The sequence below is a fragment of the Vulpes vulpes genome, chromosome 8 (genome assembly GCF_048418805.1).
Source record: "Vulpes vulpes isolate BD-2025 chromosome 8, VulVul3, whole genome shotgun sequence".
In the NCBI taxonomy this organism is placed as follows: Eukaryota; Metazoa; Chordata; class Mammalia; order Carnivora; family Canidae; genus Vulpes; species Vulpes vulpes.
Window position 1 is genome coordinate 11,502,910 of NC_132787.1, and position 25,241 is coordinate 11,528,150.

A 25,241-nucleotide genomic window follows, 5' to 3' on the forward strand; every position below is an offset into this window, starting at 1 on the left:
AGGTGCTAAGCCGCTGAGCCCCCCCAGGGATCCCCGTTTTATTTTTTATTTTTTTTTAATTTTATTTACTTATGATAGTCATACAGAGAGAGAGAGAGAGAGGCAGAGAGATAGGCAGAGGGAGAAGCAGGCTCCATGCACCAGGAGCCCGATGTGGGATTTGATCCCAGGTCTCGGGGATCGCGCCCTGGGCCAAAGGCAGGCTCCAAACCGCTGCACCACCCAGGGATCCCGGGATCCCCGTTTTAGAGACGGAAACACATGCCCCGGAGAATTTAGGTTGCTCAACGTCACAAAGTAGCAGGTGGGAGAACCGTAGTGTGAACTGGGGTCGGCGGTCTCCAACGCCCGGGTCGCTTCGCCCGCACCTGTCCCGCGCAGCGCGGGGAGCCACCTGCCGCGAGCCCCCGCAGCGCTCCCGGGTCAAGAGCCCCGCGCGCTCGGCTCCCGCCTCTGGCGCGCTCACTGCGCCTGCGCGGCCGGCAGGGGGCGGGGCCTCGGGCTCTGGGCGGGGCGGCGGCGGAGGAACTGGTTGCGGCCGCGGCTGCGCAGTGCGGCTCCCTACGCTCCAGGCGGCCGGGCGCGGCGGCGGCGGCGGCGGCGGCGGCGGCGGGAGCGGCGGCGGGAGCGGCGGCGGGAGCGCGGGGCCGGGGCGATGCGGCGCTACCTGCGCATCGTGGTGCTGTGCCTGGCCTGCGGCTTCTGCTCGCTCCTCTACGCCTTCAGCCAGCTCGCCGCGGCCCCGGAGGAAGGAGCGGGCGGCGGTGGCGGGAAGCCGCAGGCCGCGGCGGCTTCCTGGCTGGCGGGCGGCGGACGCGGCGGCGCGGGAGGGGTGGGCAGCGCGGGCCCCGCCGCGCATCCCGGCCGGTCCGACAGGTACGCGCGGGCGGGCGCGGGCGGGCGCGGGGGCGGGGCGGGGCGGGCGGGCGGGCGGGGCGGGGCCTGGGCCGAGCTGCCCGCGGTGCGCCCCGACCCCGCGCCTCCCGCTCCCTCGCCGCCGCCCCCGGCCCCGGCCCTCCCCTCCCTCCTTCCCCCCGGCGGGCGAGCCCGGCGCCAGCGCACCCCGTGCCCTTTGTGTCCGTCCTCTGGCGCGTTCCTGATGCGCTCTTTAAAACAGATAGGAATTAATCTGCAACTTTTTTTTTATTGTTTAGAATATTTTATTTATTCATGAGACACACACAGAGAGAGAGAGGCAGAGACACAGGCAGAGGGAGAAGCAGGCTCCGCGCAGGGAGCCCGATGCGGGACTCGACCCCGGGACTCTGGGATCACGCCCTGGGCCGAAGGCAGATGCTTGACCGCGGAGCCACCCAGGCGCCCCTGATTTTCAACTTTTAATTGACAGTTGCTCCCCCCCCACCCCAGCCCCCTTTTTTAAAGAATTCATTGAAAGTAAAAGGTGCCCCCACAAAAGCGCTCCTGCCGTCTGTCTGGCTACTGGGAATTCCCTCTTGTTTCCATGGAGCTCAAGTTGAGATATTTAAACCTCACGCTGGCGCCCTAGTTCAATTCCTTTTCTTTTTTTTTTTTTTTCTTTTTTTTTTTTCCCCTCCTCTCCTGAATGGGGCGTTAACACTTTTTTTTTTTTTTTTTGGGTATTAGCGCTTGAATTTTTATTCTTAGTCGTTTCGTGACATCCGGACACTTTTTTTTTTTTTTTTTTTTGTGCATATCGCGGATTTTTTCCTTTAGGAAACCTCGGTCTGTTGTGAAACTTGAGCAAGTTAAGAGAAACGGGACTGGGAGGGCTTTCTTCAAAAGTCCGTGTTTTGAGAAGCAGCGCGCTGACCCCCGTGGGTTTGCGCGGATCACGGTCAAGAGTTGGCATCTATACGGGAGGCCGGGAGGAGGGATGCGGCGCACCGTAGGCTGCTTAGCAGGGTCCCAGCGTTTCCACTTCCTTGGAAAAATAGGCCCCTTTATGTGCGGGCACCTCTCTGGGAAGGCCTCGCCCTGCTCCCTTGAGTAAGAGGCAAAGGCCGCTTGGACATCAGAAAGTGTGGGGTGGGTGAGAGGAGGGAGGGCAGGTGAGCTGCAGGCCCTGTGACAGTCCTCTGCGACTCCGTGGTCCTCCTCACAGTGGAAGGGGAAGCATGGGAAAGCTGGATTGCCCTGATTTTACCCCATGATTTGATTACAGGCAGGCAAATAAATCCCTGACTCCCTTCTTAAAAAAGCAGAACTGCTTCCAATCAGGCTTGTCAAGTCTCCAGTTATCTGCCCTGGGAGAGGTGGGGACTGAAGACCTGGATTAGCTCATGAAAAATGAGGGTCAGGAAAAGCGGTCTGTGGTCTGTTATGTGATTGTGGAGCATTTGAAATGATGGGGTGGGGGGGAATCATTTTTGTATTGGGGTAGTAGTGTAAGGAAGCAACGTTTTATTTTATTTGAGATTTTTATTTATTTATTCATGAGAGACAGAGAGAGGGTGAAGCAGGCTCTATGCAGGGAGCCCGACATGGGACTCAACCCTGGGTCTCCAGGATTAGGCCCTGGGCCGAAGGCAGGCGCTAAACCACTGAGCCACCCAGGGATCCCAGGAAGCAACATTTTAAAACACTTGATGAAATTTGGGCTAAGATTACTATTAGATTTCTTTTTTTAAAATATTTTATTTATGAGAAACAAAGAGGCAGAGGCAGAAGCAGGCTCCATGCAGGGAGCCCGACGTGGGACTCGATCCTGGGTGTCCAGGACCACACCCTGGGCTGAAGGCGGCGCTAAACCACTCAGCCACCCGGGCTGCCCTACTATTAGATTTCAATTTGGTAGAGTGACATTCATTTGTAGTGCTTTGTCTCAGGCATTTATACTTTATTTTGTGATTTTTGTAAATTCGCTTGGCTAGCTGATTTTTTTTTTTTAAGATTTTATTCATTCATGAGCGACACAGAGAGAGAGAGAGAGGCACAGAGACACAACACAGGCAGAGGGAGAAGCAGGCTCCATGCAGGGCCTGAGGTGGGACTTGATCCCGGGTCTCCAGGATCATACCCCGGGCTGCAGGCAGCGTCAAACCTTGCTTTATTTGAAATTTAGAATAAGCATCTCGGTAATTTTTTTTTCAAAAGTAATCTCTGTGTCCAACGTGGGGCTGGAACTCACAACCCCAAAATCAAGTGTCATGTATCCTACTGACTGAGCAGCCAGGAACCCCAGCACTTCAGTGTTAATAACTACTTTATAGAGCTATTACTGAAATTTTAAGTTTGATGTGTCCAAGTCAACTAAAAAGCTGTATAAATCATTTGACCAGGGTCCAGAAGGTATCAGTTATTGGACCAGGACTGTATTCTTTGAATCTTTAAGGCTCTTTCTGTAAAGCTTCTGTGATAAGAATCTGGTGTATATAGTGTTTGTTGGTGAATATAGAATATGAGGCAGGCAACAACTTCCTTTTATTTGGTAGGACTTAATTATCGTTACATGCTTACTTTTTTTGAAGCAGTCTTATCTGAAAACTTTAGCTATTATTTCTCTCATTCGTTTAAAATATGGAATCTAGGTTATGCCCAGTAGGTTGTATTGCCCAAATCTTATAGAAAGTGTTTATTGCATGGAATTCCATGACAATAAATTACTTGGAAAGGTCCTTCCAAGTTCTCAGAGTATAATTCCTAAAATGTTAGGAACAATTTTTCAGTAAAATCTATTTATTAGTGCCTCCTGTTTGAATCCATTATTTTTTGATATTTAAAAAACATATCTTAGAGTCAGACAAACCTGTTCTCTTTCTGTCTCTGCTGTGAAACCTTGACTACATCTCTGCTTCAGTTTTCTCACCTGTAAAGTGTATGTAATATTATCTTAGTTAATTTATAAATAGAACCTTAGTTATCAGTGATTAAAATCCAATACGACCGATATAAGCAAAACAGATATTTATAGACTTACATGGGTTGCTGGCAGGAGCAAGATTGAAAGGAAAATGCCCAGACAGCTCCAGGGACCTTAAGGACTAGGACTTTGTTATTCTCTTCCACTGTTCATGGGGTCTTTGCAGTGTTTCTTCTTAATTTCAAAACTTTCTAGGAAAAGGCTCTCATTGGATTTGTGTCATGTGTCCATCCAGGGACTAGTCAGTGTTGTCTGGGATGGTGACCTCTGATTCTCTGGCTCTGTCACTTGCACATTCTTGTGGTGGACAGGATAACATGATTGGTGTTGGAGAGGAGTGGTATCTTAAAGAGGGGAATTCTGGCTAGGTAGTGGCTCTTCCACATAGAGAAACTTTTTGAGCTCTTCAATGTGGACAGACTAAGTTACTCAGTATAAATACAGGACTTTTGTATAAGGAATTAGACTATTTTGTGACTTCACTTGCTCAAAATGATTAAATTCTCACATTTCACTGATGAATCTCGATGGTGATCATCAAGATCTTGTCCTGTTGTGGCTGTTAGGGCAGTGTGAAGTGAGGAATCCAGAAACTACTAAGCATTTGAGTGATAACCATTTCTGGACCCATCTTTTCACCTGGACCCAAGGTGTCAAGTCACCTTACTGGTGAGGACATCGAGTTCTCATTTCTCCTGGATCTTGTGACACTAGTAGGATGTACTGAGCATTTTCAGGGCTTTTGGAGACAGACTTTAGCTTTACCACATTCTTGGCTCTGTGAACCCTGAATACATTTCATCAGTTAGATTAAAGGTAAGGGTATGGTACTCTGTATTCATGTTCATTTCAATTGAAATGAAGTAGCTTGAATAGATGATTGAATATGGTATCTAGCACAGTAAAACTGTAGTTAATATGGTGATGGTTTGAATCATTTATATTAAAAAAATTTTTTTTTAAGATTTATTTATTTAGGGCACCTGAGTGGCTCAAACCCCTTGCCTTTGCTCAGGACCTCATGATCATGGGGTCCTGAGATTGAGCCCCAGTTGGGCTCCTTGCTCAGCAGGGAGTCTGGGGAATCTGCTCAAGGATTCCCTCTCCCTCTTGTGTGCTGTCTCTCTCTAAATAAATAAATCTTTTTAAAAAAGATTTATTTATTTGAGAGAGAGATGGAGCATGCATATGTGCAAGCAGGGGAAGGGGCAGAGGGAGAGAATATCCAAGCTGACTCCCTGCTGAGCGCAGAGCCCAACTCTGGGCTTGATTGGGACCTGAGCTGAATCTCAGTCTGGTGCCCAACCGCCTGAGCCACCGAGGGGCTCCTCAGTCATTTACATTTTAATCAATATTTTTTTCAATTTCTGACTTCTGGGAAAAAATCCTTTCCCTTAGTCTGCAGTCCAGACCTGCTTAAACCAGGTGCCTGTTAGTAGGGTCTGGGAATCTGTGTTTTAGATATGTGTCCCAAAGATTGAGAGCCACTAATTTAGCTGAGAAAGGTTTGACCACTATTTTCATACTACTGTTTTTATTGAGAGAAAATGTTTTCTCTCTCTCCTGAAGTCATTTTTGAAGACAGAAGTTCAGATAGTGAATAATGAGACAAATTACTTACTAAAACCACCTTCGTTTCTGTTTTGTTCATGCAGAGACGTCTTATGTAAAACCAATATGCTGCACTTGTATTTTAGATCAGTGAGGATCATACTTCACATGATTGTAAAGTGCTTAGCACAAACCTGACTAGTAATTAATTAATTAAAATTATTATTTTGTTCTGTGTTGTTGGAGGGGGAAACTGATTAGGCTAATAAAAATGATAATGTGTACTTTTGATTTAAAAATCTCTTTGAATACATTAAAATTATTATCTGTGCCATACCTGTTGAAAATACTCCCCCTCCCCATATTAACTAACTTGTGTGTATGCCAAGTGAAGCTTAAAATTTTTATGTATTCAGATTGTCAGTTTTTTCCTTTACCATTTTTATGTTTGTTATGTGTATGTATAGGAAAACTTTCTACCAGTGGATTTTCCCCCCAACTTTTTTGACATTTAAATCTTTAATCCAGTTTTTTTGGTTTTTGTTTTTTCCTGCAGGAGGGAGTTGGGTACAATATGATGCTGAGTTTGGAAATGGATAAGTAATTGTTCACTTCCATTTGTATGTAAGGAGTCCTTTTTGTACTGAGTATTCATGAAACTAGAGGTTTAAGAAAAAGAAATGAAGACCAGACAGAGCTAGAAATTAAGTTGTCTGGAGACAATTTTTAGTTGAAAATGAGTGACCCCCCCCCCAAAAAAAGAAAGAAAATGAGTGACCCAGGTACTGATCTTCAAATAATGGTGATTTGTCAGTATCATGGGAATGGTCTTTAGTGTGGTTGAGAGCGTCTCTGTTTTTCTTGCCACAGTCACGGTGCAGGTATCTGTGCTTTGAGGTTGCATTGGTGGCTCGCAGCACTTCAGAGTTCTACATTCCTTTGCTGGATATGCCTAAACTTATCCCTGACTGTAAGGTGTGCATGGTTTTTCACTAAAGCCTAATGACTATCATAGATGTTTTGAAATGAAAAGTACATTATTCAGGTTAATTTAAAAGTATAAAAGACCTTCTGTTATCAGATTTAAGTAAACTTTAAGTTTGAGAACTGTTATTGAGGGGAGTTTATATAGTTAAAGGCTCTGCTTAATCCTGAGCATGAAATCTCTGAATTCTTCAAGTACTGAAATTTTTGGGAATTTTGTTTTTGATCATTTAAGAAAAAATTTTAAAATAACTGTAAATTCACAGGAACTTTCAGAGACACACTTGTATTACTCACTGTTACCCCTAATAGTAGGATTTTAAATGAGCCTAGTACAATACTACTACATTTGGAATGTATATCAATATAGTACAATATCGTAACCCCAGAAATGGATATTGTACAGCCTATAGACTGTATTCAGATATCACCGGTTTTACATGGGTTCATACGTATTTGTGTAGTTTCATGCAGTTTCATCACATGTGTAAATTTGTGTAACCACCCCCACAAACACAACTGTGTTACCACCACAAGATCCCTTTTGCTACCCCTTGATTACTTTGTAGACAAGCCACCTAGAACTAGAAACATTATGCCAGGGATGCCTGGGTGGTTCAGTTAGTTAAGCCTCTGCCTTCAGCTCAGATCATGATCCCATGGTTCTGGGATAGAGTCCTCTATGGGGCTTCCTGCTCAGTGGGGAATCTGCATCTGCACCTCCCTCTGCTTGTGCTTGCGAGTGCTCCCCCCCCCCCCCCAATAAATACAAGTTTAAAAAAGAAAAGAAACATTATGCCGTATGAAATTTGAGGATGAGTCATAGTAGTTTTATTTCAATTTATTCCACAATGAAGAAGATTTGCGTTTATGGGCCTCATTGATCTTGGATGTCACTGTTTACTGAAGATATACCCACTAAGCTCAGCCTGCAATTTTGCCCCATTAAAAAGTATTTGATAGAATTAGCTCTTTGAATGTAGTACTATATTTCTAATATTCCATTTCCAATAGTTTTTTTTTTTCTTTTTAAGATTGTATTTATTTATTTGAGAGAGAGAGAGCACAAGCCAAGGTAGGTTTGGGATAAGGGTTAGGGGTGAGGTAATGGGGAGGAGCAGAAGATGAGGGAAAATCAGACTCTGCTGAGCAGGGAGCCTGATGCAGGGCTCCATCCCAGGACCCAAATATCATGGCCTGAACCAAACGCAGACACTTAACCAACTGAGCTACCCAGGTGCCCCTCCAATAGTTTTAAGGAATAAAAGCAAAAAGACACTAATACCCAGAACTTGGATAACTGTCTTTACTTTATTTTTTTTTCTGGCCTGAAAGTACAGTTGCTATCTATCTCCAAATTAGTTGTTTTTTTTTCCCCAGTCTTTGCTTGGAATTACATAAATACATAATGAATTTCTACTCTCAATCTTTTTTTTTTTTTTTTTTTAAGATTTAATTTATTCATGAGAAACACAGAGGAGAGAAAGAGGTAGAGACACAGGCAGAGGGAGAAGCAGGCTCCATGCAGGGAGCCCAATGTGGGACTCGATCCCGGGTCTCCAGGATCACACCCTGGGCTGAAGGCAGTGCTAAACCGCTGAGCCACCCGGGCTGCCCTACTCTCAATCTTTAAAACCAGTTTTTCATAAGTAAGAGAATATAAGTTTGTGAAATAAGCATTAAATTATGCTACCTCTTGCCAGCAGCACATCAGTGTTTTATGATTTTAGAAAAAAAGTAAATGGTATGTGTACTCACTAGTGCATATGTTTTTTTTTTTATTTTATTTTAAAGATTTTATTTCTTTATTCATGAGAGAGACAGAGAGGGAGAGACAAAGGCAGAGGGAGAAGCAGGCTCCATGCAGGGAGCCCAATGTGAGACTTGATCCTGGGTCCCTAGGATCACACCCTGAGCTGAAAGTGGCGCTAAACCGCTGAGCCACCCAGGCTGCCCTGTTTTATATTTCTGTTAAAGAAAGACAGAAAAACATCCCTTATAAACACTGTGTTTTCTGACATTAAGTTATAGTTAAGAAAATTACCTAAAACTGGACTTTTCTCCTACAGTTTCATCTGCATTAATTACTTTATAGTGATTACAGATCTAGCAGTATCATTTGTAGGTATATATGCAAGAGAACTGAAAACATATGCACAGAGGAAAATTGTAAATGAATGTTCATAGCAGACTTGTTTATAATAGCCAGAAGGTAGAAAACAGCACAAATTATATCTATAAACTGATGCATGACTAAACAAAATGTGGTATATCCATCCATTATTTAGGCATAAAAAGAAGTGAAGTGTACTGATAAATGCTACAGTAGATGCACTTTGAAATATATTTAAGAGATTGAAGGAAGTCAGACTCAAGAGACCACATATTGTATGATTTCGTTTGTATGAAGTATTTTTAACAGGTAAATCTATAGAGACAAAATAGATTTGTGGTTGCCTAGGTCTGGGAGATAGAAGTTGAGGCAAGTTGAGGCAGAAAATGGTATTACTATGCAATTTTTATGGAAGAATTTAGTCATTTTCCTTGAGACTTCATTTTCCATTTTCTACTGCTATGAGGTTTGATATCACGAGATGGAATAACCAGATGAGTTATGTCCTTCCTGGAACAAAGGTGCACTGTAGGTGTTGAGTATAAATAAATTGTGGATTTGTTGAAAGAAAGCTATGGTGAAGTCTGAATATGAAAGATGGAGATCTCTATTTGAACAAGTTTGTTGTGAGGCTTAAGTGGATGTGAAAGTTCTTGCATCTGGAAAGAACTCTGTGTTAGCTGTTCACCACCACAGAGCTCTCTCTACTATGGAAATGCAAGACTTAAAACATCCATAACCATGCCTGGGAAGGGACAAACATTTCCTGATCGAGTCGTGGGTTTTACTGGTCTGTATATATATATATATATTTTTCTCCCTGCTTTATCAACCATTTAAATTAAGATATGCTGGCTTCAAAATGATGACCATGTAAAAGAAAACCAAATTACAGTGTAACTTAAAAAAAAAAGATTTATTAGAGAGAGAGAGAGAGAGAGCAAGTGCCCAACCGACTGAGCCACCCAGGTTCCCCTACAATGTAACTTTTTTCTGTTGATTTTAAAATCCTGGCTTTGTAGGTTTTTATGCGATAGTATACAGAATTATTTAGGTAACATTTAAAAAACCATCTGTGCCCCACTCTGTTCTCAGAGATTCTGATTTAATAGGTCTGGTATGGGGCTCTGGGTGATTTTGCTGTGCAGCCTGCAGAGAGATGCTCTGTCCTAGACTGTTAGCATTTGAAATGAGAGGTTTGATCAGAAATCTTTGCAAATATGAAATTTCATAGACCCTTTGCTGCAAGAACAGTAACATAATTGAATTTATAGCAAGAGAGAAAAAGTTATATGGTGAGGGGAAATGAGGTGACCTGGTTTAGTGATTCACCCGGATTACATATTTGCTTTAGTATCAAGGCCTCACTGCAGTGAATTTCAAACTGTTGTTTTGAAAAGTAGTAACAATGAAAAACATACTTATTGTAAGGTGAGATGTCATGGCTATTGTTGCTGAGCTCCCACCTGCAATCTAAGAGCAAAGACTACACGTAATCGTCCATTTTAGCTTGGGTAATATAGCGAAACTAAGATAATGTACAAAATGAAACTGAGCCATGGATATCAGCGTGCTTTCTTTTTCTTTTTTTTTTTTTTTATTTCCAGTTTAAAGCACTATACAACTAGCTTGAATTGAAGATTAATTTAAAAAGTTTCAAAGATCCTCTCTTCCTTTTCTGTCAGTATATGTGGCATTTTAATTTTGCTCCAGGATAAGCAACTATTTTGTTTAGCTAAAATGGATTTTATTTGAGGAGAATCTGTGTAGTACACAAAGAAAAATTTTAGAAGTATTCTCATATCTTCTATGTCATCTGAGGAGGGGATTTTAATATATTTGGAGAGTTCCTGACTAGGAAATGGTTTTTCAGTCTGTACTATAACCTGCCTAATGATTTTAAAGTCCTATTTAAAATAATGATACCTTGAATAAGGGAGAAATTTCCAAAACTCCTCAAGTTACCTTAGGCGTGTGTTGGATTTGCAGTTTTGTTGCTGTAAAATAGAACAGTAAGTTATTATGTTATTAAGTAAATTCTTTGTTAGTTTTAAACCAAAATACTCACTTAGGACTCTCTATTTCTGTCTTGCTCTGTTAGGTGTAAAGATTTCTCTCTGTGTTACTGGAATCCCTATTGGATGCTGCCCTCTGATGTTTGTGGAATGAACTGCTTTTGGGAAACGGCTTTTAGGTAGGCACCTAAATTTAATTGGTAGATCAGTGTAGGTAAGATTAGATAGTGCTTAGTACATTTTTTACTGTAATGGGACACAAAAATGTTTCTTTTCCTGTAATTTAATATTGTCTTAGTACAAATAATTCGTTTTCTAATTGGGTTTTCTTTTCTTTTTTTTTTCTATTTTGTAGTTCTTATAATTAATTTTTAGTATATACTGTGGCTAAAATGCCCTTTTTTTTAGGTGTTATTAAGGTAAATTATTCTTAGGAGCATTTATGATATGGTTTTAGGTAACTGGGTGATAAAGTGTTAAACAGGTGATTAAGATAGTCTTCCCTTGACATTTACAGCCATATATATTTAATCTACTTTAAAGCTGATATGCTAAAAAACCTTTTTGTAAGTGGATGGGGACAACCGGGGAAGGATTAGGTTGGTTATTAGCAGATAAATTGAATATTGAGGAATGAGAGGGTAAAAATAAGTGTTAATGAAGGAGCAAGTATTGACGTGACATTGTTTATTGACCTTGTATTTGCTGACTAATTTGGCTTTGTGCGTGGCTCTGGGTAATGAAGGCCTTAGATGTTATTCTCACCTTCAGTGAAAGAAGTGTTTGTAGGAATGGGCTATTAGATTGTCTCTGTGACATAGTGGCAGGGGATACTGAGGCAGTAGCCTGAGATGCCCTTCCTGAGAGTAAAGTTTCTTTGAGAGCTACCTATTTTCACTGTTTTTATGATTCATTTAAATTTTAATTCTACTCATTCTATTTGCTAGGTCCAGTGCCACGTGCTTAGAACCAGACTCTGAGTCTAGTTAATTTGGCTCCGTCCTTCTGGAACTTGCATTCTATAGGAGCTTCCCACTAGTAAACCTGACATAAAGATAGAGGGTGACAAATTGTAGCTGTGATGATGGGAGAAAGAAGTGAGTCATCAGTCGGGATCATCTTAAAGCAACAGGGAATGCTTCCTGGTGGGAGCGATGCATGGGGAACATGGAAATTAGCCAGGCTCAAGAACAGGAGATAAAATATTCTAGGTGGTAAGAACTACATTCTTTATATATATTAGTAGTATATGTTTTTATATTCTTGATTCTTGTTGCATTATACATTCTATGGACAACTGGGAAGGAATCCTTGAAATCCATTTTTTTAAATTATATCTGATTGCTATGGAAAAGATGGGGTGATTGAAATTCTAATATGAGTCAGTTAAATCAGATTATTCAAACTTTTAAAAACTGACTTTTTGAAGATAATATTACCCTTTAGCTTGTTCAGAAATTTGGAGAATTGAAGCTCCATATTTTTTATTCTTCTAAAAGTTTGCTAACAAGCACCACTTTGCTATATCCAGCCTTGTGACATAAGTCTGCTCACTCTGAAAGCTGTGTAAGCTTGAAAACTTATACATAGTTTGATTTATACAACCCAAGTCCTTTTGTATGTTACTCATTATTACTCAACATGAGTAATAATCTTCCCTCCCCCTCCACTGACTGCAGAGTACTCCAGGGAAGTTGATCTAGTCTGAGTCCTGGAGCCTCTGCTCATTATTTCTCTTGTTTTGGCTTTTCCTAATGCTCCCAATATTCCTTTGAAGGAATTACATGTGGATCGATACATAATGTTGTAAACCCTTGTGCTGGTTACTTTTCTAAATTTGAGATTTTAAAAGTTACACTTTCTCTTACACACCCTACTCCTAATATTAAGTCCATAGTATATATCTGTATGTGTAGTGAGTGTAACATTTTGTTAATTGTATCAAATCACTGTGTAAAATCTCTCAAACTTAGTTTCTTACTTAGAACTTGGGATCCCTCACGTTTACTCTGCTTGAATATGCAGACAAGCCGAAATGCCATGCAATTGCCCTGTCATTCTCTCCGTGCATTGCAGTAATGATTCGGCTTTGCCTGACTCTTGGAGCTTGTCTGCCCACCTGGTAAAGCGTCTTTGAAACTCCCGGCTACTACCAGCCTTGGGTCTACATTCCGCCAGGCAACAGTGAGCCCTGAGCTGGCACCGTTTAACTCCCGGGCCTGTCCTAGCTTTCCCGATTGGAATTCTTTATACCTTAGAACTTTGATTTTGATCAAAGCTTATTTGGGGAAGTATTTCCTCCCAATTAATTTACACAGTGAACATAAAATAACATAAAAAAGAAAAATTGCTTTTTTTGTGCATAGGCCTTTAGTAATTCATATCTGCATTTGCTTTAGTCATTTCCTGACCAACCTGATTGCCTCCCAGCAGTTTGTCAGAATGCTCACGCCTCTCCCGTCTTTTCTGTTACTGAGACAAAACCAAACACAAACTTTCTACAACAGCTTGCACTCCACCCTTTTTTCCTTCAAGCATTTTGTGTTCACTGTTTCTTTTCACCAGCAAGACTTCTTCTGAGAGTATCTACTAACTTTATACCCCGTAAACAACAACAGAAGAACTTTCTGTCTCAACCTGCCTGAGCAGCACTGACTACCATGACTAACCCCACTCCCCCACCGTGAGGTTACCTCTGACCTCTGAATTGTTCTTCTGGGGCCCAGTCTTACTGTTTTTGGTCCTTTTGACATTGGTTACCACTTCCTCTTTCTTTCAACTCTGTCAGTCTTTGGCTCTTAAGACAAGGGTCTCAGATCCTTGATCTCTCTGCTTCTGGACTTCTCTCTCCTGACCTGACTCCTCCATATTAATGTTCCTTGGGACTCTGCTCTTTTCTCTCTCCACTCCCTGGATAATCTTTTTAAATGGTGTCTTTACTCCAGAGCTCTTTTCTGAGCTCCAGAACTGTGTTTCCAGCTGCATTTTGGTCATTTTTTAACCTTGTTGATTCAGATGCCTCAGACTCTCTTGTTCAAACCTGAGTACATGATCTGGCTTCTCACATCTTCCTCATCTGTGTTTTGATTGCTGGTTTATGACTGACTTTCTTCGTGTCAGTACACAGTGACTCTTCTATCTAGCTCCTTTCACGCTGTTGCTCCTGATAACCTCTTGCTTCCTAGCCCTTTAATTATCAAGCTCATCACGTCTTTTCCAATGATTTCACTTCCCTACCCACTGCTTCTCCCTCTTTGTCACTATATTTATGCATCTGTTGTGGTTGTGAATCCTCCAGACTGTTGGCTTTGTAGATGGATACCGTGTGGTGTTCATCGTTCAAGCCCCATACCGAGCAAGGTGCTTTGCAACCAGTAAATAACTAATGACTTTCCCCAACACTTCCAGACTAATTTTGATGTTTGTATAGTGAGCTTCCTTAACAATCTATTGTTTTTTTCTATTTAAGCAGTTATCATGCTTTCCCATTAAATCTTTGAAAATTCTGTATTTTTGCAATTGGCTGTAAATTGTATGAGGTCAAGATTGTGGCTTTTTTACTTATCCCCATTGTCCAGCATATGAAAGAAGTTCAAATATTCATTAAAGAGAATGAATTAGGGATCCCTGGGTGGCGCAGTGGTTTGGCGCTTGCCTTTGGCCCAGGGCGCGATCCTGGAGACCCGGGATCGAATCCCACATCAGGCTCCCGGTGCATGGAGCCTGCTTCTCCCTCTGCCTATGTCTCTGCCTCTCTCTCTCTCTCTCTCTGTGACTATCATAAATAAATAAAAATTAAAAAAAAAATAAATAAAATAAAATAAAATAAAATTTAAAAAAAAAAGAGAATGAATTATATTTACTAAGTTGTGATCTAAAAAATTATATGGATTTAAGTCTGTACCAGCATTGTGTGAATGTACTGATGTCACCATGAGCTTAGCATTATTAAGAGTTACAATTTTAGCATGTATTAGAGTAAAATGATAGAGTATTACTGATTTATATTTTGTTGATTTTTTTTTGTTAAACGTATTTCCATATTTGTTGAGCTTAATCTTTGTTCTATATATTTTCTGTATTGACATTTACCCCTTGAGTTTTAATGCCTATTTTTTAATCTCCTAGGATAATATATTCTGCTTTTGCCATTGATTTCAAATACCTTCCTAGGTTCATTTTTTATTTTACTTATTTCTTTCTCTCTCTCTTTCTCTCTCTTTTTTTTTAAGTAAGCTCTTGGCCCAGCACTGGGCTGGAACTCAGAACCGCAGGGTCAAGAGTTGCATGCTCTACTGAACCAGCCAGGCACCTCTAAGCACCTCTAAGCAAGCTCTTAATTTTAGTATAATTATTTAGTATAATTATTTAGTATTATTTTCTTAAAATTCTGTTTTAATGTACTAACTTTTTTGTGACTTGAGCTTTCAAAATATTTAATCTTTATGATAGGAATTGATTCTTAATTTATGGAACCCCTGATTACAGATGAATTTAATGTTACATGTATTACTTTAAGTGGTTCATGCTAGTTTTTAGAGCTATACTTGTGTAGATTATTTATTTATTTTTAAAAGATTTTATTTATGTATTCATGAGAGAGACAGAGAGAGAGAAGCAGAGACACAGGCAGAGGGAGGAGAAACAGGCTCCATGCAAGGAGTCCGATGTGGGACTTGATCCGGGTACTCCAGGGTCATGCCCTGAGCCAAAGGCAGATGCTCAACTTTTGAGCCACCCGAATGTCCCTGTGTAGATTATTTAAAAATATGTTTTAGCAGTTAGTACTTATATTTCATGTTAGATTTTTAGATTTTCTTTTTTATGCTATATGTAAAATCCTAAAGATTTTTTCAAGTATTGTATTTTGTTTCAAAAGTGATCATATACAACTCTTTAGTTTTCAACCTAGTATGATAACTCAACACTCTTTTTTATAGTGAGAGGAAAAACATTTTGTTTTTAAGCTATACATAAAAGGAATTGCCGTTAATGTTTCCGAATATAGTTTTCCATTTTGTTCAACTGACAGTTTTTAAAAATGGTTCATAACAATTTTTAGTTGAGATTATCACAAATTTAATTGGTTAGTTGGACTTTGCATACTTCTTTATAATACTAATTCTTGGTCTGAATATTATTATACATTGTTTTCTTTTATAGGAAGAACACTAGGCTGAAGAACGCCCTGAAAGCTTTTTGTGCTGTCTAAATAAAAAAAAAAAAAGAAGACAAATTGTTAGGATTTCTTCATAACAGAAATGTTACTTAAAATAAGTGTATTCCTGGGGCAGCCCCAGTGGCGCAGTGGTTTAGTGCCGCCTGCAGCCCAGGGTGTGATCCTGGAGACACGGGATCAAGTCCTACGTCGGGCTCCCTGCATGGAGCCTGCTTCTCCCTCTGCCTGTGTCTCTGCCTCTCTCTCTCTCTGTGTCTTTCATGAATAAATAAAATCTTTAAAAAAATATTTAAAAAATAAGTGTATTCCTGAGTTTTAGAAATCTGTTAATAGTGTTTGTATTAGAATTTATCATCTAAAATACTTTTTTTTTTTAAGATTTTATTTATTCATGAAAGACACAGAGAGAGAGAGAGGCAGAGACACAGGCAGAGAGAGAAGCAGGCTCCATGCAGGGAGCCCGATGTGGGACTTGATCCTGGGTCCCCAGGATCACACCATGGGCCGAAGGTGGTGCTAAACCGCTGAGCCACCCAGGGATCCCCCAAAATACTCTTTTAAAAAAATTATTTATTCATGAGAGAGAGAGAGAGGCAGAGACACAGGCAGAGGGAGAAGCAGGCTCCATGCAGGGAGCCTGATGCAGGACTTGATCCTGGGACTCCAGGATCATGCCCTGGGCCGAAGGCAGACACTAAACCACTGAGCCACCCAGGGATCCCTTGATATTTGTTTTTAAAGAAGGATTCCCCCCTCCCCTCAACCCCTTCTTCTAGTATCTTTCTAGACTGATGGATTCATTTTCTTTTATGTGTTATCATTCATTACAGTCATAATTCCTATTGATACTCAGGTTATGCCATATTTAGCCATGAAAGCATTCAAGTATTATGTTTGAATTACCTGTAGAATTTCATCTAATCATATATCTCTAGAAAAATAGGTTTGACTTAAAAATGACCTTTTGGATAATACTTCTTTAAATCCACAGAGATTTTTCTCTTATTCACACTGTGATTAAAATATAGCACATTTTTACAGACAAGATTATGTCATTCCAGATTTATATCATTTTGGGACCAAAACTACTTGAATGGCTGCTGCTTCCCTATACCTTATTAGAAGGTTTTAGTTCTCCCTTCCTCTAGTGGTGGAAGGTTACTTTAGATTTTTTTGAGTTGCAGTTACTTCCTGTTCTTGGGGACTAGGGACAGGGTGGTAGGCAATGACATCTTTATGATTTATCATTTTAGGTGTTAGAGTCTATACTGTATATAATGCTTTTGCTAAAAATGGACACATAACCAAAAGCAAATGTAATGTAGTTGATAATATTCCTTCCATAGAAATTGATGGAGGAAGTGCTGGCAGTGTGACTAACACAAGTCTTGTTAAAAGGCTTGGGAACAGTCATCCCTGGTACTGATTTTAGATGGATTTTTTTTTTTTTAAACTTGAAGAACATTTCACTTATTTTCTTTAGAAATAAGAAAATAAACTTTCTTAAGAAAGTTTTATTAAGTTATATTAAAGTTTTATCATACTTCCTGTTTGTGTGTGTAGAGAAATCTGTGCAAAACAGCACGTGACTATTTTGGCTTACTTTTTAAATCTTTGGGCTTTTAGCTTTGAGACAGGATCTATTTATGATCATTTAAGCAATCCAAGCCTATTGTCAATTCTAAAGTATGGAAGCATTTACCTGAAAGATGAGATAATTTAGAGCTCTGTGAAATTGTTGTGTGTTTTGATTGCCTTGTCTTTTTTTTACTTTTATCATTGTGACTTCCACTGCTTTGAGATGAACTGGGTGCACATCACCTTGTTTTAGGTATAGAGGGTGTAGCTAGTCTCCACTCAGATAGTATTTAAGTGTTATAAACTAAGGGACTAACAGAAAAGAGGGAAACAGAGGGTGCTGCCAAGGGAGCAGCTACTACTTCTTTCTAATTGCTGACAATGGTAAAGAACAGAGCTTTAAAAAGACATAAATATTGCTAACACTATCTATGTGAAGGAAGTGGCACAGCAGGTGTTGTGAGGAAAGGATAAACTGTGTTAGGTCTGAAATAAATGTTTGCACAATTAGATAGCCATGTGCAAAATTACACTATTGTTCCCTGCTTCAGATGATTCATAAAATTTAATTCCTGGTAGATGAATACAAATTTGAAAGCAAAGTACGTACCTCACGCTGTATATTAATGATCATCTTAACCTTGAATGAAATATCACCACTATTTCTGGTATAGTAAATAATGATTCTTGTAAGAATACTTTATATGTGACTTCCTTAGGTAATACTATTAACGGTAATGTAATAATGTTTAACTTGGTGAATTAACTTGGGGAGGTTTCTTTTTCTTAAAAACTGTTTTAATGTTTTAAAGAACCTCATTTATAGAGTCATTTGCTTATTAGCCTGAACAAAGGGTGAGTTACTAAGTTATTGAGTTTAAGTTTCATCCTCCCAGTAGAGGGATCAGGGAGGAAATGACCCCTGTATTTTGTAGAAGGTAAGTATTTGGATTCAAGAGCTTTTCAGCTCTCTTCTGGAAGGCTGACAGTTGCCAGTACTCACATAAGTGAGAAATGTCCCATGTAGGAGAAGTGACCCTGTTTTCAGGCCTTAGGAACCTGGTCAGACCAGAAAAGCATGTTTCAGACTGCTATCTTAATAGTATTTCTAGGCTCTTAGCAAAACAGACTTGTTAATAGGAAGGTATCTGCAGTAAGAGCAGGAGCACATTATATATATATCCCGACTTGATTTTTTTAAACTAATAATATAAAATAATTACACATGTTTAATGTCAAAACATTAAGATCTATAAATTTGGCATTCAGGTGTGTTTTATTTAGTCGATTGTTTGTATTTAATGTTATTCCTTAGTATGATTTTGTTTTTTGATACCCCAGTCAGTTGAGGGATTACCTGTGAACAAGAATAAGATTTTCCTCAGAAAATAGTTTTGTTTCACTTTAATACATGGACATGTGAATACTCAAGATTGCAATGTCCTATATTAAGGAACTACAGTTGATTTTATAGCTTGCAAATATAAGAAAGATGATTAACCACTCATTCCTGCTATTGTAATTCTCATTAACATATATATGTATATGTAACAGTTAATATAATTTCTAATCCTTACAGAAAGGCTCTCTGTAAGCAAGAATTAAAGTCAGAGTTTATTTTTTAAAAATATTTTATTTATTCATTCACGAGAGACACAGAGAGAGACAGAGGCAGAGACACAGGCAGAGGGAGAAGCAGGCTCCACGCGGGGAGCCCGACATGGGACTCCATCCCCGGTCTCCAGGATCACACACTGGGCTGCAGGCGGCGCTAAACTGCTGCGCCACTAGGGCTGCCCAGAGTTTATGTTTTTAAGTTAGAGTGTTTGTACTTTATGATACTTTAATATGTTATTAGTTTTTTTCTATGTTGTCTTGCATTCTTCCATTCCTTTAGCTGTCAGTTCCAAAACAATTATTTTATGCCATAATTACAGATAAGATCTGAATTTAATATTATAAATAGGTTAATAACAATGTAGTCACACATAATTCTGTTCTTTATATTCTAGTGGATTATTATTAGTTCACTATTAAGGTGCAAGAGTTTTGAGAGGTTCCTTAGGCCCGCTTTGCACTGCTGTTCTGTATTAGAAGTAGGATCTGACATAGCCTAGGCCAATAACTTGGGGTTAGGGAATTTTTCCTTCCAAAATGTCATACTGATGTTTACCTAGTATGTTTTAGATCATCTCAGAAATTTTTACCTCTCACTGATTATTTGGCAAATGGAGCTGAATGCATATCAGTGAAAAAGTTATGTGAAGGATACTTTTCCCTATAACTAATATGGTTAAAGATTGAGTATAATACTCAAAAATTTGTGGATGAATTTATGTCTGGCTTCAAAAATGATCTGTTGGCTAGTGGAAGGGGATGTGGAGAGGGATTTTATTTTTTATTTATTTTTTAAAGATTTATTTATTTATTCATGAGAGACACAAGGAGAGAGAGGCAGAGACATAGTTAGAGGGAGAGGAGAAGCAGGCTCTTCGCAGGAGCCCAATTCAGGACTCAATCCTGGATCCCTGGATCATGACCTGAGCCAAAGGCAGGCGCCCAACCACTGAACCACTCAGGCGTCCCTGGAGAGGGATTTTAGTTGAAATAAGAATACCTTTGGATAATTGTAGCAGTTAGGAGATAGGTATATGGAGATTTATTCTATTTTATTATTTTTTTTAAAGATTTTATTTATTTGAGAGAAAGCGCATGAGTAGGAGGGAGGAGCAAAGAACAGAGGGAGAAGCAGGCTCCCCACTGAGCAGAGAGCCCTGTGACGCAGGGCTCTATCCCTGGGATCATGGCAGATGTTTAATCAGCTGAGCCACCCAGGTGCCCCTATTCTGTCTACTTTATTGTGCTTTTGACATTTTTTTAAAATAAAAAAGCTAAAAAATAATTGAATAGAAGACCTTCAATTGGTGATACACCCTTGTCATCTGGGGGGGTTCCTTGAGAGAATTAAGTCCTAATGCATCTGATCTGAGTAATGAATTAACTTCTCTACTGTATACCTAGAATGGTGCTAGTTATGTGCTATTCTTGGGAGAATTGAGAAAGCAGTAATTTTTTTTATGGTTCCTAGTGAGTAACATTGACTGAGAAAGGCTGGTTGAGGATACAAGAAATAAATAATTGATTCAACGTTGTACTGTTTGCCTTTTAAGTAGAAATCCTGAACCTTGGTGTTTTTTTTGTTTTTTTTTAAGATTTATTTATTTATTTATTCATTCATTCATGAGAGAGGCAGAGACATAGGCAGAGGGAGAAGCAGGCTCCTTGCAGGGAGCCTGATGTGGGCGGGACTCTATCTGGGATTCCGAGATCACTCCCTGAGCCAAAGGCTGATGCTGAACCGCTGAGCCACCCAGGCACCCCTGAACTTGTTTTTGAACATCATTAGAATACCATGTTGTTAACTTGTTACCCTGTACTAAAACTGTTGGAAAATGTGGTTTTCTTTTCTATTAGGTATAGTCTGAAAGTGCAGCCCATTCAGAGAATGCACCTCGCTGTTGTTGCCTGTGGTGAAAGACTGGAAGAAACTATAACCATGTTGAAGTCGGCTATCATTTTCAGCATCAGACCTCTTCAGTTCCATATTTTTGCTGAAGATCAACTACACGATAGTTTTAAAGGCATAGTAAGTATTTGAAACTTTGTCAAGACTATAGAGGTAAATATTTAATGGCATACTGTCATGGAATGTTGTTTTATTCCTTCACTGAACAAAAATATTTACTTAGTAACTAACTGCCCTCTTAGAGTTGGGCTGCCACTCCATCTAAGAGTCTAGATCTAGGGTGTAAGAGGAAGGTTTGTTTTTGAAAAGAAGTAGGTTGCTTTGCCAAGCATGGAGGTTTTATTTCACTGTCTGTAGCTCCAGTATGATTTGACTAAGAAGGTCCTATGCCTTAATTTTATTCCCATCCTTGCCTTGAGAATGCCTCCAACAAAGTGTGCACAAAGATTTTAATTGTTTTCAGGGGAGGGAGCTCTTGATTGACAGTATGGAGGGAAGTGGCTTCTTGTTTTGATAAGAAAGTTCTTTATTTTGGTTTTATATTAGTTACAATCAGTTTGGCCATATTGGCAGAAAACCCAAACTAATATTGGCTTAAACAAGGTAGAAATTTATTTCTCTCACACATAAGAGTAGGCAGTGTATGGTATATGGTAGCTCCATGTCTTTAAGGACTCTGGCTTCTGTCTTGTGGCTGAGCCATTTTAATGTAAGACTTCTTCATGGTCCAAGGTGGCTACTCACTCTTCAACCCTCATGCCCATATTTTAGCCAACGCAAAGGAAAAAGGAGTGAAGAAGGCCAATCCCTTTCTATGCTTTAGGAATATTTTCCAGACATTGCATATGATGTTCTTCTCAATATCTCACTGATCTGAACTTAGGTAACCATACTATACTGTTTTTGAGGTTTAAAAATATACTCTTTAATCAGGATAGCCATGTAACCTCCTTAACAAAAAAATTGTTACTATGCAAGAAGAGAACAGATAGATATGGGAGAAGAATATATAGAAAAAGAAATTTTACCTGAAATCTCACTACCTTGTGTTCTGAGGCAGTTGTAAAGATGATGATCATGATTACTCCCCTCCCCACTATTTCTGTTTATATCTCTGTGTACACTGAATTAAGTTTTCAAACTGATTTGGTTTTTATGTTTGGTCTAACTATGTAGAAAAACATGTATTTTTTTTTGAAAAACATGTATTTTCTCAAGTTAAAGTGGTTCAAAATATTGAGTGAAAAATACTACTTATAATTTCAAGTCTTTTAGTTTTCTAACAAAATCTTTGTAAGCAATATAAAGCCTTACTTACTGTTTTAAAATATTTCTGTCTGTATTTTTTTTTTAAGGTTTTATTTTTCAGTAATCTCTACACCCAACATGGGGCTCAAACTTAAACTATGAGATAAAGAGTTGCATGCTCTACTGAGCCAGCCAGCTGCCTGTATGTCTGTATTTTTGATACGTGCTTTTGTGATCTTGACCTCTTTGTCTGGATTGTTTTCTGAAATATTAATTGAGGAATTAACTTTGTTTTAACAGTTTAGAAAATACCAACAGATTGCTATGAACTGTGGAAATCTTTGGAAGTGTAATAAAAAAATAAATTTATTGTTTCATATTAAATGCAACCTCAGTGTTGTGTTCAAATCTGCTTGTGTAATATATACTGTACTTTTTAGAAGATTTATCTGTGTATTTATTTGAGGGGGGTGGGCAGAGGGAAAGAATCCTCACGCAGACTCCCCACTGAGTGCAGAGCTTTATGAGGGCCTCAAAACCCATGAGATAATGATCTGAGCTGAAAACCAAGAGTCACATGCCCAACTGACTGAACCACCCAAGTGCCTCAATGTATACTGTATTTTTAAACTTAGTTTTTAACTATTACAGTCAGTTCTGAGAATGTTTGGTTTTGCTTTTGATGAAGTACAAATACTAGTAGAATGTGCTTTTACTGCAAGAAATGACTAAATATTAGAATGTTAAGGAAAACATGTCTCTTTAGAAGTTGATATTCAAAGTATCTTTAAGTGATATATGTTGTGCAGGGAAAATAAAATGCTAGTGCTTCAAAGTAATTAACAGAGACATCAAAGCAGAATGTTGGAGTTAAAAGTATTCCCTTAAACTATGTTGGGAGGCATTAATGTTTTTAAAAATTACTTAAACCCAGTCATAATTTAAGAAGAGAGCATCTTCAACCTATTACATAGACAACTTAGTTTTTCTTCCCCTGTATATTGTTTTTTATTTTTTAAAAATATTTATTTATTTATTTATTTATTTATTTATTTATTTATTTATTTATGATAGACAGAGAGAGAGAGAGAGAGAGGGGCAGAGACACAGGCAGAGGGAGAAGCAGGCCCCTTGCTGGGAGCCCGACACGGGACTCAATCCCGGGACTCTAGGATCGCGCCCTGGGCCAAAGGCAGGCGCCAAACCTCTGAGCCACCCAGGGATCCCCTGTATATTGTTTTTTAAATTAAAAAAGCTTTTTTATTTGTTTTTTAACTATTTATTTAATTATTTAGCCATTGCAAACTGATGAAGGGCAAAGGAAAAGATATAGACTCTAAAGCAAGCTCTGTGCTCAGCTCAGAGCTCCATGTGGGGCTTGATCTCATGACTTTGAGATCATGACCTGAGTCAAAATTAAGAATCTGACATCTGGGGCACCTGGGTGGCTCAGTCGGTTAAGCATCTGCCTTCAGCTCAGGTCATGATCCCAGGTCATGGGACTAAGCCCCACGTCAGGATCCCTGTGCAGCCGAGAGCCTGCTTCTCCTTCTTCCTCTCCCCACCATTTGTGTTCTCACTAGCTCTGTGCTCTCTCTCTCTCTCAAATAAATAAAAATTCTTTATGAAAAAAAAAACGTCAGACACTTAACTGAGCCACTCAGGTGCCCCATCCCCTTATATACTGTGAATGCTCTCTAGGAAACTTGAATCAACAATTCTGTTGATGGGTAATACTTAAACTGAATTTGAATTTAGTGTCTTGAAATGCACGAAAAGTAAATATGTTCATTATAGATTTTCAGATATTTTTGCTTTTTGTAATGAGTTTTTCAAAATTTGACATTGATATATGTTTATCGGAGTATTTTATTATCAGAAATAATATCCATGCATATTAAAACTATATAGATAGACAATTTTTTAAAAAGATTTTATTTATTTATTCATGAAAGACACACACACAGAGAGAGAGAGAGAGAGGGGCAGAGATGCAGGCAGAGGGAGAAGCAGGCTCCATGCAGGAAGCCCGATGTGGGACTTGATCCAGGGTCTTCGGGATCAGGCCCTGGGCTGAAGGCAGCGCCAAACTGCTGAGCCACCCAGGCTGCCCTACAAGAATATTTTCAGTAGGTCTGACTTTGAGTGTAAACATTTTCTATTATATTTTCTATTATATTTTCTATTATACATACTTTGGTAATAAAATTAGTTAATTTTTCTGAGTTTAATTTGTTTAGGAATTGATAGGATTTATACATCAGGTAAACATGAGGTTGATGAACGACTTGTGAGGCTTTCAGCTTTCTGATTTTGTGGTGGTTTACTTTCATTGTGCCTCTGATCCCTATTGTGGAGTTTTGCTAGAATATTACTATGATTTTAAGATTTTGAATGAGAACAAATGGTGGGAAAGAAGAATCTGACTTTAACTGTGTACAGCATAATATATATTTTAATTTTTAGCTTTTTAAAATAATCTGTTTATGAATTTACAGAGACAATTGAAAGAACAATCTAAACTGAGTATTTATTTATTTTTTTTTAGCTTGATAGCTGGTCATTTCTACAGACATTTAATTATTCATTATACCCAATAACTTTTCCAAGTGAGAATGCATTGGAGTGGAAAAAGCTCTTTAAACCGTGTGCTTCCCAGAGATTATTCTTGCCAGTAAGTTTTTTCTCTAGTGGTTTTTTATTTTCTAATTTTGCTTTTACACACAAGTTAATGAAGAGTTACATATAAATGAATTAAATAAACACGCATGTAGATTTTCCCTTTGAACATTAGGAAAATACTTCCAGTAGAACAAATAAAAGCTACAAAGAAAACATCTGTTAAAAATGAAAAATGTAAGTAATTTCTGTTGAAATACTATATCTTACATTTTAATTTATTCAGGTGCTGTAAATGGTTTTATTTCTGAGAAGGAATAGAGGTCATCAGATCTTACTGAAGCCAGGACTGTTGCTAGCAGAAATACAGTGGCAATATCACCTTCTCCTGGTTTATTGTATTTATAATTTGGAAGTGAAGTAGATTGTATCATTAAACAGCCATTTCTGTCTTATTCCAAGCCACATTACCCTTTCCACATTATATTTTAACACAGACACAAATTTAAACATGTGAACTCAAAGGGAAATGGGAACCATTTATTCAGTGGAGCTGTTTTTTGGTAGGGTTCTCTGGTGATAAACCT

At 39.1% G+C, this 25,241-nt stretch overlaps 1 protein-coding gene across 2 annotated transcripts in view; it reads left to right on the plus strand.

The window, feature by feature from the left end:
• Nucleotides 1-594: 594 nt before the first annotated feature.
• The window catches only part of GXYLT1 (glucoside xylosyltransferase 1), a 54,886-nt gene continuing 30,239 nt past the window's right edge, over nt 595-25,241 (plus strand). The window contains exons 1-4 of one of the 2 annotated variants that reach the window (XM_072765559.1): nt 595-876; nt 10,591-10,683; nt 20,736-20,907; nt 24,584-24,709. In XM_072765559.1, the coding sequence (XP_072621660.1) occupies nt 656-876; nt 10,591-10,683; nt 20,736-20,907; nt 24,584-24,709 (612 nt within the window). In that variant the 5' untranslated portion in view covers nt 595-655. The remainder of the gene's footprint in view (nt 877-10,590; nt 10,684-20,735; nt 20,908-24,583; nt 24,710-25,241) is intronic. The other variant, XM_072765560.1, reaches the window with a different exon arrangement.